The following is a 13684-nucleotide window of genomic DNA, read 5'->3' on the forward strand; positions in this document are numbered from 1 at the left end:
GGGTGTCTGGGTGACTCGGTCAGTTGAGCGTCCAACTTCAGCTCAGGTCATGCATCGGTCTCTGTGCTGACAGCTCAGAGCCTGGAGCCTGCTTCGGATTCTGTGTGTCCTTCTCTCTCTGCACCTCCCCTGCTCACACTCTGTCTCTCTCTCAAAAATAAATAAACATTAAAAAAAAGTTTTTTAAGGAAAAAAAATTGTTCTGGCTCAGCTATAAGTCGGGGGTAAACATGTCTCTGCAGATTCAAGACCCTTTATTCAGAAGACGTAACGACAATTTCATGGTGACTCCTATGAAGTAAAAACAGGTGGAAGTATCTGGTCGCTGTGTTTGAATTAAACTGTAGATTTTTAAATAATGGTTTTCATCGGACCAACACAAAAGATGAAATTCCTCAGAAAAGAGGTCATTTTAAAAATTAAATTTTGAGGGGCGCCTGGGTAGGGCTCCGTCAGTTGAGCATCCGACTTCAGCTCAGGTCATGATCTCACAGTTCGAGTTCGAACCCCGCGTCGGGCTCTGGGCTGATGGTGCAGAGACTGTTTGGGATTCTCTCTCTCTCTCTTTCTCCTTTTCTCTGTCCACCCCCTCCCCCATGCTCTTTCTCTCTCTCTCAAAAATAAATAAACTTTAAAAAAAAATTCACTTTTGAGAGAGGGACTGAATAAGGAAAAGGGAGGGGGAAGATAAATTTTCAAAATGTGGTCATTCTTTCCTGTGTTTGTCCCCAGGAACTGGACCTCCCAATTCTGAAAGTAGCTGCCACGGAGATTGTATCCGGAGTGTCTGGGGAGTCTGAGCAGAAGCTGAGAGAATTGTTTGAGCAGGCAGTGGTGAGTCAGCTAGTGACCCACGTCGGGCTGTCGGCTCGTGCGGCGTTACGACGGAGAGCCTGTCCATCCAGGGCCAGTGTCTGTCAGCCTGGTCGCCTGCCATCCTCTTGTAAACTTGGTGATCTGTTATCTGTGATGACTAAATATTTAAAGTAGATCCACTGATACAGACTGTTGGATAATATCGTCTGTTCAGTCTGAAATCAAGTGTAACTGTAATTGGTGAAAAGTTCTGGGCTGTCACACCCAGTGGGTGTTTGCTGAAAATAGATACCCTGGGGCACCTGGGTGGCTCACTAGGTTAAGCTTCAGTCGGTTAAGCTTCTGACTTCGGCTCAGGTCATGATCTCCCAGTTCATGGGTTCCAGCCCTATGTCAGGATCTCTGCTATCAGCTCAGAGCCTGCTTGGATCCTCTGCCCCTCCCCCACTAGCGTGTGTGCATGCGATCTCTCTCTCTCTCTCAAAAAAAAATATTTTTTAAAAATTTCTTTTATGTTATTTACTTTTGAGAGAAACAGAGAATGTGAGTGGAGAATGGGCAGAGAGAGATAGAAAGAGAATCCCAAGCAGGCTGTGCACTGTCAGCACAGAACCTGATGTGGGGCTCAAACTCATGAATCTTGAGTTCAAGACCTGCGCTGAAATCAAGAGTCAGACACTTAACCAACTGAGCCACCCAGACACCCCACAAAAATAAACAAACATCAAAAAAAAAAAGAAAATACATTATCCTTGTGAGATTTTCTGTCACTTTCACTTTGCACAAATTAAGTTACCAAACAACTTGTAAGTAGTATGAAAATTTTTAACATTTAGGATTATCACATTCTAAAAACAACCATAGAAATGCCAGGATAAATTCTTCTCCTTTTGCCTAATTGAACTTGTACAAAGAAAATCTTGTTAACCAGAGAAATTACGAGACTGGATTTTTATCCTAATTGTAATTTATTTCTGAATTACTATTGAATTCACTATTTAATTACTATTAAATTACTGTTAATTACTATTAAATTACTATTTAATTCACTATTAAAATGTGGGTGTTTAGGAACATCTGGGGAAGACATTTACACCCTATTAGAACTTTATCCTGAGGATACGTGATAGTTACAGGCCTGTGCTTGCCAGTCGGAGTCATGGTCTCCAGTCCTCGTGCCTCCATGCACTGACCGCCTGGTCGTGGACAGAAGAGGTTTAACCACTGTAACCCTTAGTTTCCTTGCCGGGAAGCTGGGTTAATAACATTACTCAAGGGGTGCCTGGCTGGCACAGTCAGCTAAGCGTCCAACTCTTGATTTTGGCTCAGGTCATGAAGTCATAGACTCATGGTCTTGGGACCGAGCTTCTCCTCGGGCTCTGCAGTGACTCCTTGAGGTTCTCTCTCTCTTAGCCCCTCTCCTGCTGGCACTTGCACTCCTCTCTCTTTCTCAAAATAGATACGCTTTAAAGAAAATAATAATGCTCAAATCTCATGGCAGTTTGGGGCGTATTAAATGGGAGGATCCTTACAAACCCTCAGTGGCCTGCCCAGCTCATGGCAGATGCCCCATAGATGCTGTGACATTGTGCACACTTGAGAGTCACTAGTTGTCACTGTAGTTAAAACTAAGAAAAAGTGAAAAGATCAACTTTATGTCATTATTTGCACCCAGAATATGTAAAGGTTGTTGAACGTGGCCAGTATAGAAGCTGGTAAGAAATTAGAAGAGAACTTGTATTTTAGCAATAATTGAGAAAATATTTTTTTCTTTCTAAGTTTTTATTTAAATTCCAGTTTATGATGGCCTTTTGTGGTATTTTTATTTCCAGTCAAATGCACCCTGTGTCCTCTTTATTGATGAAATTGATGCCATTACCCCCAAAAGAGATGTTGCTTCAAAAGATATGGAACGAAGGATTGTGGCCCAGCTCCTAACCTGCATGGACGGTCAGTTTAAAAAATTACGTTCATTTTTTTTTTTTTTTAATTTTTTTTTTTTTTTCAACGTTTATTTATTTTTGGGACAGAGAGAGACAGAGCATGAACGGGGGAGGGGCAGAGAGAGAGGGAGACACAGAATCGGAAACAGGCTCCAGGCTCTGAGCCATCAGCCCAGAGCCCGACGCGGGGCTCGAACTCACGGACCGCGAGATCGTGACCTGGCTGAAGTCGGACGCTTAACCGACTGCGCCACCCAGGCGCCCCAAAAATTACGTTCATTTTAAGATGATAAATTGTGTTTCTTTTACCAGTGTAAGTAACATGTGAGGACATGAGCCATTCAGGTAGAGTAAAGCTGAGAGTAAAAAATCCTTTTCATAAAGAATTAGATCATTAATTTTTTGGAGTGCATCTGACGGTTATTTTAATGCATTTATACACAGAAATATACTGACATTGTTTTGCTTCTTACAATGCTGAGATCGCACCATACACCTTGTTATATATAACCTGTTGTTTGCATCTTTTTTGTTTATTTATTTTGAGAGAGAGACAGAGCATGCAGGCGCATGAGTGGGGGAGGGGCAGACAGAGAGGGGGTAGAGAGAGAGAGAATCCCCAGCAGGTTCACGAGCCATGAGATCATGACCTGAGCTGAAATCAAGAGTTGGACACTCAACCGACTGAGCCCCCCAGGCGCCCCTGGTTGTTTGTATGTTAACAGTACATGTGGGAAATGTTGCTGTTTCAGTACCTTTGTGTTGGCCTGCTTGACTGCTACGGGGTTCTCTTTAGGACAGAGTTCTGCTGCTCGTCCTCTTGGCTGCGGGCGTTAAAACCCACATGCCTCAGCAGTGGGATCAGCTTTGCTCCCATCCCGGTCGCAGCCCCAGGGGCGTTCAGCGCGCGCAGAGCGTCATCACGTGAACGCGCGTGTGCAGCTCATGATGCTGCCTGAAGTATTAGGTGCCACCTCCCTTCCTGTACTTTCTTTTGCTTGTGCAGTGACCTCATAGCATGAACCTCTTCCTTGAGCTTTTATGCAGTTTTCATCAAGTATGTAAGAGCCTTCCTGTGTCACTGAAACCTCCCACCTTGTGTCTCTCTTCTCACCCTGAGGTTTACCAAAGGCATAGTCGCTGTCAAGTAAACATGTTTGTATCCTGTTCCACCCTGCACCTCACCCATAACTCCACGTCCGCCTCTGCCATCGCACTGAGGCGCATCATGGAATGATCGTGGGGCATCCCAGCGCTGACCTCTCCAAACCTTTGTTCTTTAGTTTCCTCATCTATAGACCTACCTGTTGCGGGTGTGGTGGGGCCTGGCCAAGGGCCACTGTGCCCTGGTGCCTGGCAAGCAGTGAGTGCCAGGTCAGCTCGGTAGTTCTCGACAGTGTTCGATGTGGCCAACCCCCTCGTCCTGGTCGTCGTTGGCACAGGTGGCTGGAGCATGACCGTTGTCTTTCTGGCGGCCCCCTGGCTCTCCGGCCCGTCCTCACCGGTCCCCTTCCATGCCTGCCTGCTTCCCCCCATCCTCTATACAGAGGTGCTCTGTAAGGTTTCCCACTCAGTCTTCTCCTTGCCTTCTACCCATCTCCCAACCGTCTCCTGTGCAACTCTTCATGAGACACAAATTTCATCTGTAACCTCGATATCTAAGAAGCCTCCCAACACCTGTTCCCGGCTGCCTGCGAGATCCGTCACAGTTTGTGTGTCCCAGGCCGGACCCTCTCCCCCCGTCGCCCCTCTGCCTTTCCCTCCCATTTCTGCGCTCAGCCAGCAGTACCCCCTCCCTCCTTATCGTCCACAGGAGGCCCTCGTGTCTCTCCCTTCTCCGTGCCCTCCACTGTGTCTGCAGCTGCCCTGGAATTGGGTGTTTCCTGTTTCTTCCCCACCTTCTCTCCTCTCGCCTGATGGCTGTGATCAGACCGCAATAAGCTCTTCCCTGTATTCCTCTTTACTCTGTTCAAATTACCATCAGAATTGTCTTCCTGAAACACAAACCTTATCAGAAAAACCCTTTCCTGGCTTCCTGTTGGCTAAGGGATATTCTACAAGTTTCTCGTGTCTTGGATGTCAGAGTACTTACTTAGCGTCTTACTCCCTTGTTACCCATGAGGAGTGTGACCTCAGACTCCCCACCGGCCCACCTGGGTCCAGTTGAAGGCAGTAATCCAAAGGAAGGGTACACGTGGGGCCGCGTGGTCCGTCATTCCTAGAACTGTCTAGATTGGGCCAGAGCAGCGCAGACGGTAGCACGCCCCGTCTCCACGCCACACGTCTGCTGTGAGACCGCCACTCCTCATTCCTGCCAGACTCGGCTGCTGGGCTGCTCCCACACGTGTTCGTGCCTCCGTGCTGTCGCTCACACCGTGTCGTCACGTGGATTTCGTCAACGCGTGTCCGCTTATTAGCGTCCTTCCTTGTCCTTCAAGGCTTTCCCCAAACATTACCTCCTCTCTGAATCTCCCTCGGTCCTCCATCAGAATCTGTGCTCTCTTCCGTCGGATTCCTGTGTTGCTTTGTTTATACCTGTTACTGTGTCACGGAATTTGTCCCGTGGCTTTCTCCGTAGGTTGTGAACTTCTTGAGGACAAAGTGTCTGTTTTCTTTACAGCTTTCGCATATTAGACAATTAGTAAATGATAGCTTTATGTCCATACTGCTGGCAAAATGTGAACTACTCTCTAGCCACTTAAACCACTTCTGTGAACGTGATCGTCCTCCGTCCCTGGGGCCTTATCCACCATTCATCCTGTGTCTGCTTCTTACTAGATCTGAATACCATGGCTGCCACCGCTCAGGTCCTAGTCATTGGAGCCACTAACCGCCCGGACTCATTAGACCCTGCTTTGAGACGTGCAGGAAGGTTCGACCGAGAAATATGCCTGGGTATCCCAGATGAAGCATCCAGGGAAAGGTACACTCTTCGTATGTCACAGGTCATCTGAACTGAATGTTTTGAAAACAAGAGGTGACAAAAACCACGTAGCCTTTTTTTTTCTCTTTGTTCTTGTCCCAGTAACCTTGACCTGGACAGGAAAAGGCCCTCTTTAAATTAGTACTTAAGAAACTAATGTGCTCGTCAATAACAGGGCCATTGTTTCAGGCTGTTTTCCCAGTAGTGATGGTGGATGTATGTGTGTATACCCCTTGGTCTGGTCCTACTGACGGTGGCTGGTGTCATGGAGTCTGCAGATCAACGTAGGGACAGTGTGGGCAGCTGGGGAACAGAGTGTGCTCACTGGCCCACTTGTCAGTTGCATTGACCACTAACCTGCCTAAGACCACAGGTTTCCTGACAAGGCAGCTGGAGAGTTGTAAGTGAAAGCTGTCTGTGTATTTTGCAGGACCAGCCTTTCCTAGTAATGGGGGTTGAGCGTCTGGAGAGCAAAGAAATCGCTGCCAGTGTCTCAATAAGCAAGGAAGGTGTGGGAGGCACCGTTGAGGCAGCGCATAGAGGTCTGATAAAGGGTTTTTCTGTAACGCCGTGTCTGTCGTGGCTTTGGGCTTAAGTTTGTGGCACTAAAATTGGTGTATGTGATTCGAGGAGTGGGTGGCATGTAGTGAGAAGAAACAGTCCCAGGACGGTGACGGAGGGAAGGGGTGACAGGCAGGAGGCTTCGCGGAAGTAAACGTGGCTGTAAGGCACGTGGTGGGAGAGAAGGTTAGAGAGAGTGGGACAGGAGCGCATCGACCTTCCTTCTTCCCCGTATGTGATGTGCTTCAGCTTCTGCTCGTTTGCAGGTCCTTCCTCGGTTTCCGTACTCGGTGCAGCTCATGTGCTCCTCGTACTGCCGCATGCATGATGTTTAAACAGTCACGCAGCCACTCAGGCTTGTTGAGTGTGTTTAACCTGCCGCAAAATGATAGTTAATGTCTGAGTTGTTCCTGTTTACGCCACAAACATGTATTGAGTGTGTGGCGTGTGCTGGTACGTTCTGGAAGGCGTTGTGAGGAATATGAAGAGTGACGAGTTCTTGCTTTCCAGAGGCCTGTGTCCTTTATGGAGCCTTTTTCCTCCTGTGCCCACCTTCCGTAGAGAGAGGGACACGTGGGGCCCGTCTTCGCTGCTAGACAGGACCCTTCGTTCATCCACCCAGCATTCCCTCATCGACAGAGTCCTTAAAAGGCTTCTGCTGAGGGCCACGGTTTGAAAAATATAAGCCTATAGAAAAGTTAAAGGAATAGTACTATGAGTATATGCACACCCTTCAGCTGGGGGCACCACTCACTCGCACACCCACACCCCCTTCCAGTCTCTGCAGAAAACCTACGTATATTTGTGTGCATGTGTGTGTGTACCTTTTTTTTTTTCCAAGCCATTTGAAGACGGAGGACAACAGGATGACGCTTCAGCCATAAGTGCTTCCCGGGGTGACTGTCACTCCATTTCACACCATTTCAGGAAATTTAACACTGACGCAATGATACTAACATACGGTCTGTTCTGATTTTCCCAGTTGCCCCTAAAATGTCCATTTTAATTGCTTTCTTCTTGATTTTGTGTAGTTTTGTGTTTCATGTGTCATCCATTCTGGGATCAAACCTGCTGTTTAGTCAATGTGACCCTTTAACCTTAACCTGCCTCTTCAGGGAGGAAGTGCTTTCATGACATTGACATCTCCCAGGTGCCTCATAGTTTAAACTTGCCTGACCGTCTCTTCCTGATGGGACTCAGCGTAGGCATTTTGGGCAAAATACTGCCTGGGTGGTGAGGTGTCCTCAGCGTCCTCTCAGGAGGCTCCGAGTGTTCCTTTGTGTCATTATTGGTCCTGTTAAGTCCGGTCACTCGGTTGAGAAGTTTGTCAAGAGTTTTCTCCTCTAAAGGTACCTTTTTCCTTTATTCTTAACGTAATCCAGATATTTCTGGCACCAAAGGGTGTTTATGGCTGCCTGTTGTCAGTTTGTCCAAATTCCATGTGAGACTCTGCGTGAGGTCTGTTGGCGTTCACATCGGTGTTTCATGTAGGCTGGGTGGCCTGGCTCAGTCACGGCGGCCAGCGCAGGGATTGTGTCTCAGAATGAAGGGGATGTTAGGTGTTCGCTGTGTTTAAGGCCAGGTGGGTAGAGTGGGGTCAAGGCCTGAAAGATGATAGCTCTTGAATATAATCATGAGTGAGAATTTTTTAAGTGAGTATATTTTAAAAAAAATTTTATTCTGGTAAAAATAAACACATAAAATTTACCATGCTAACCGTTTTTAACAGTATGGTTTAGGAATATTAATTTTTATTTACTTTGGAACAAATTTCTAGTACTTTTTCATTTTGCAATTTAATCCTGCAAAATTAACATTTGGCACAGCGGTTGGCATTTCAGTCACTTCTGAGTGATCAGAAGAACGCTGAGTACAAAAAGAAACGGGGTCTTAGGGAGGATATATCAGGCAAAGCAGACCTGGTCTGGGGGTTTCTTAAAGGATTCTCTGAGGAAGCTGAGACTTTAAGAATAATAGCAATTAACTGATAACGTGACGCTGAGAGTGTCCCTGGTAGGAGTAGCATGTGCAGAGAGGCCCTGAGGTGACTGAGCTCGGTGAGTCCAGGAACCTAGAAGAAGAACACTATGGCTGTAGAAGAGATAAAGCGTGGAAAGGCTGGCAAGGGATGCAGAAGGCAGTTCACATACAGTTGGTAAGGATTTTGGACCTCTTTGTGAGTGGTGGGAAGGAATTAAAGCAATTAATGTAAGCAAGACAGTGATGGAAACAGACTTTTTATTTGGAAAGAGATCGTCGTAGCTGCAGCATGAAGAATGAAGGGAAAAAGAGCAAGAATAGGTTCTGGTGAGCCTGCGACGGGGCTGTTATGATGCCTGGGCGAGATGGTGATGGGCTTAAGGAGATGGGCAGTAGGTGGAGATAAGCGGAGCGGTGCCTGGTGGGAGCACACAGGTGGAGCGCATCTGGAGTGATCAGTCGTTGAGCCAGTAGACCCAGTGGGTTGCATTTCTTGGCAGAAGGTACGTGTGGAAGGTGGGAGCTGTGATTGAGCAGGAAGGAATAGTCCCATTTCTATCTGTTTTTGTTTTTTGAGAGAGAGAGGGTGCAGATGAGCGAGGGGCCAGGAGAGAGGGAATCTCACAAGGGGCAGAGAGAGAGAGAGAGAAGCAGGGCTCACCCAGGGTAGGGCCTGTGCTCACGAACCGTGAGATCATGACCTGAGCCGGAGTCCAAAGCTTAACCGACCGAGCCACCTGGGCGCCCCTCAGGTTTCTGATTTGAGCCTCTGTGCTGCTGGTTTTCTCTGAGGGGACCTGGGGAGGGACAGAGGAAGTAGCGGCGGGTGCCCCACGTCCCTCTGCCTTTTCCCCCAGATTCCTAACTCATCCTAGCTTTTGTTTGGTTGCCTGTAACAAAGTAATAATAGTAACGTGCCTTGTTTTGTCTTTACAATGGGAACAGTACCCCCGCTTTAAAAGGCTTCTCGTAAGGATTGCATCAATACACCCAGCACAGCTTCTGACCCGTAGAAATGTTAAGGTTGCTCTTGGTGTTTTCCTGGACTTTGAAAGTATCTTGTTACAGAACGTTCCAGCGTACACAAAAGCAGTCTGATACAATTCTTCTAGTTTCTGGTACTGCAGAACAAGCCACTGCAAAATTTAGTGGCTTTCAGCAACAGTCATTTTATTGTCTCTCACAAGCCCTGTGGGTAGAGAATTTAGAAAGGCCTCAGCTGGTCGGTTCTGTGCCCGGCCCGGCTCCCGTGTGGTTGTAGAGGTGGCAGCTGGAGCTTGGAGCAGCCAGGCTGTGCGCGTCTGCACACCTGCCTGTCTCACCTGGCTCGGCTGCGTCTCCGCATGCCTGTCCCCCTCCTCCCCTCTCCGTGTGGCTCCCTTCACGGGACAGTTTGGGCTTCTCAGAGCTGGGCGGTCTCATAGCGTCTGTCCCGCTGCTCTGTGCTGTTGACCAGCCGCTGAGGTCAGCCCAGACTCCAGAAGAGGAGAGCCGAGAACGTACAGACATGCCTTTCAGACCCTCACGATGGTGAAGCCCGGGTCTTATGACCCAGCCACAAACAATCCTCGCCGTTTCAGTCCTGTTCTGTCTGTCCCCCATGCTTGTTCCTGGAGTGTCTAAAGCAAAATTCGGGCACCATATTGTTTCCACAATAATACTTCAGAATCTAACGGGTGAAGACTTTTTGTTTAACCTACATGCTCACTAATAATTCTTTGATACATCCGATGTCTGAACCACATCCATAGGTTTGAGGTATAAAACCATTACGGATTTTCAGTATAACCACATGTAGCGTGTTCCTGTCTCATCTGCACAGGGATTGTTCGCTGCCAGCCCAAGTCACATGTTAGGATCACACATCCTTTCTTTACCTTTGTAACTTTTCTGGAATCCACGATTGCCACGTTTTTGTCATTTACTAACCTTCTTGCAACTTTTTTCACATTCTCTGTTTCCTCCAAGTGCCTGTGCGCGGGTGTGGGTCTGTCCCTTACCTTATGTGACGGTGAGAGGCAGTAGGAAATAGCGGATGTGAAGTCGGAACAGCAGTGTCTGGTGTGAATTCTGTTGTCTCCTGTTGCTGCTGTCCTCCAATGGGAGTCCTCGTCTGAGGTTCTGTTCTAACAGCACGGCTGATAGGACATCTGCAATGTAAGCTGTTTTGTTGAAGCTTGGCCCCCCTGTAAAGCAGATGACCAGCTGACTTTTTACTTAGAAACCTCCAAGGGTCAATTTCTGAAGATGCGTTTTGTTGAGTCGATTCAGATCTTTCAGGAGAAGGTGTTGAGACCGTACCATGGGCTGTGGGTCTAGCTGCCGGTCTTCCAACACAGGCAGGCCAGAAGGATGCTGAGGAACTGTACACCGTTTTCCTGGTGGAGCGCGTGCCCAGATCTTCCCTGTTCTGCTGGCAGGCGGCGTGGGGAGGATGTGGGGTCTTAGCACGTCTCACGCACGACTCCCAGCACTTGGGTTTTGGGCTCTGCTGTGGCCCCAGTTTCCATGGTCCAGCACTTTGAGGCCTCCCGTTCCTGGTCTTTGGAGTTCGCCAGACAGATACACTTCCTTCTCGTTAGCGCACCTCTCTGAAAAAGGTTGATTCTGACTTTGTGCCCTCTCCTGGACATTTACCATTCTCTACTTCCGTTCTTGATAAACGTGGTTGGAGAGTACAGGCAGTCAGATATCTCTTGGCCTGTGCTGGTATGGATAAATGATTGACTAAACGGGTGAGAAGAGGCAAGTCTCTGGTGCAGAAGAATTCCAAATAATGTGTGTGGACGCACCGCCCTGAAGGAAGTGGACTCCCACCGCCTACCCCTAAAATGCGAGCTGGGCACGTCGACTTATTTGCAGAGTGCGGTACGGAAAAGGGCGAAGGATTACAACCCCATGGTGGAAACCCTTCCAGACACGGCGTAAGGCCTGGTGGTCAGCGTTCGCATCCCGGTGGTGAGGGGGCCGACAGTGTGTACGCTTGATGGGACCAGTGGGGACCGTGCTTCACCTCTGTCGTCTTCTTCCCCCAAATACACTGACTTAGTCTAATCACCATAAAAATAACAGACTAGTCCCCCATTGAGGGGTAATCCACAAAGTTCTGGGTCACTAATTCTCGAAACTGTCCTAATGGGAGACGGGTTTTGTGGTGCGTAGGACTCCCTGTGCTTACTGTCTGCGCAATAATTCTGTAAATCTAAAACTTCCAAAATAAAAGGTGTACTTTTAAAGAATTTGTTAAAACTCAGGGGCGCCTGGGTGGCGCAGTCGGTTGAGCGTCCGACTTCAGCCAGGTCACGATCTCGCGGTCCGGGAGTTCGAGCCCCGCGTCGGGCTCTGGGCTGAAGGCTCGGAGCCTGGAGCCTGTTTCCGATTCTGTGTCTCCCTCTCTCTCTGCCCCTCCCCCGTTCATGCTCTGTCTCTCTCTGTCCCCAAAATAAATAAATGTTGGAAAAAAAAAATTAAAAAAAAAAAAAAAAAGAATTTGTTAAAACTCATCCTGTTTATAGCCAAATATAGCATTAATCTGGATCACTTATTCTGGGAACCCTTAACAGAATCTTTTTAAGGATTTACCGACCTTAGAGCATCAGCTAGAGCTGACACAGAGCCCCGTGTTGAGAGGCCTTTCTCTTCTTTGCTAGGAAGACGTGTAAACCTCAGAACCCCCCAAACACCTGTTCTTTCAGTATCCGAGCAGCATAAGTACCTCTCCCTGTGTAATTTTTTTTTTTAACATTTATTTATTTTTGAGACAGAGACAGAGCATGAGCAGGGGAGGGGCAGAGAGAGAGGGAGACACAGAATCTGAAGCAGGCTCCAGGCTGTGAGCTGTCAGCACAGAGCCCGACGTGGGGCTCAAACCCACAGACCATGAGATCATGACCTGAGCGGAAGTCGGACGCTCAACCGACCGAGCCACCCAGGTGCCCCTACCTCTCTGTATAGAGCAGCACTCAAGCCTGTGGCCTAAGCCCAGTGCTGACAGCTGGTTAAAGTCCTTGTAAGAATACAGGCGGATCATGGGGCGCCTGGGTGGCTCAGTCGGTAAGCGTCTGACTTCAGCTCAGGTCATGATCTCGCGGTTTGTGGGTTCGAGCCCCACATCGGGCTCTGTGCTGACAGCTCGGAGCCTGGAGCCTGCTTCAGATTCTGTCTCCCTGTCTCTCTGCTCCTCCCCCACTCACGCTCCGTCTCTCTCTCTCTCTCTCTCTCTCTCTCTCTCTCAAAAATAAATAAACATTGAAAAAAATTTTTAAAATAAATAAATAAAGGCAGATCCTTGTATTGCAAGTTCCCTGCAGTTCCCTCCCAGAACGGGGGCAGGAGTGGGGGTGTCCAGGCAGCCTCCTAGTTATGTTCACTGTGGAGTTTGTGCCTCTTGGTGTTTTTTTTTTTCCGGCAGAGGAAATGTTGCTGAAACATCTACCATCTTGAAACTGGAGCTCTCTTACTGGTTATTTTCTCCTCCTCTGGAGTTCCCAGAGTATGATGAATGGAAGTGTCCACACTTTTTCAGAAATACAAGTTGTAACTGGGAAACGGGTGACACTTACTTTGTGTGAGCTATTTTTCATAACATTGGAAGTTGCTTGGTATCCTTGTACAATGCAGTGAATAAGGTCTGAGTCTTCAGGAAACGGTTCTGTCATGGAGCCTTTTGTGGGTTGCTGGTGTGTAAAGTACCTGAGTAATTTTTCATTGGTCGGTAATGTTCACCTGCTTCCCTCTGGTTCACTGACATGATCTCAGATGACTTTTCTGTAACTCACTGTCCATTGGCTTGACACTTGAAAATACTCCTCTCTGCTACAAATTTGAAAATTGCAAAACGTATTTCCTTGTCTGAGTTAACTTGGAATATCACAGTGTGTGAATGGTAATAATAACAAACCCTTGGGCCCTCGCCGTAGGTCGGCCACTGTTCTGAAGGCCGTGTGTGTGTGTGTGTGTGTGTGTGTGTGTGTGTGTGTGTGTGTTCACCCTGCGCAGAGCGCTCCTATAGCTCGCGCGTGAGGAAATTGAGGCGCGCAAGGACAGTCACTGTGTGGTAGAGCTGGCTTCAGAGCCTCCGCCCTAACCATTGTTCCCACTTTCACACTTTCTTCACTGGGTCTTACACAGATTGTTAAGGGACTCCTTCATAATAATGACCTGGAGGCCCACGGGTCACTGGCCCGTGCCACGTTGTGGTTCAGGCGAGTAGACTTCTGCATACGCAAGATCCCGTGAAGTTGGAGAAGTAACCGTCCTAATATAAAATTGGATGCAAGGGGTGTATCACTACAGCTTTTTGTGATGGATGGAATTCATGGTTTACTCGGAGTCTGGTGGCTTTTATTTCCGGCAGGTGTCCATTTCATCTTTTCTAAAAGCAGAATTGACCTCAGATATGTTTGGTGACTTGTTTTTTCTGGTGGGTAAGGAGGCTGAAGTTCTTCCCTGTCTTTCCTAC

The 13684-nt window shown here is 48.0% G+C and overlaps 1 protein-coding gene across 4 annotated transcripts in view; it reads left to right on the forward strand.

Moving 5' to 3' along the window:
• The window catches only part of NVL (nuclear VCP like), a 92251-nt gene that overhangs the window by 16873 nt on the left and 61694 nt on the right, over positions 1 to 13684 (forward strand). For all 4 annotated transcript variants that reach the window (XM_086693913.1, XM_086693912.1, XM_025926285.2 and 1 more), the window contains 3 exons: positions 733 to 834; positions 2649 to 2766; positions 5538 to 5682. In XM_086693913.1, coding sequence (XP_086550039.1) covers positions 733 to 834; positions 2649 to 2766; positions 5538 to 5682 — 365 coding nt within the window. The remainder of the gene's footprint in view (positions 1 to 732; positions 835 to 2648; positions 2767 to 5537; positions 5683 to 13684) is intronic.

Source organism: Puma concolor, chromosome E4 (assembly GCF_028749965.1).
Source record: "Puma concolor isolate L17-30 chromosome E4, mPumCon1.1.hap2, whole genome shotgun sequence".
NCBI lineage: Eukaryota > Metazoa > Chordata > Mammalia > Carnivora > Felidae > Puma > Puma concolor.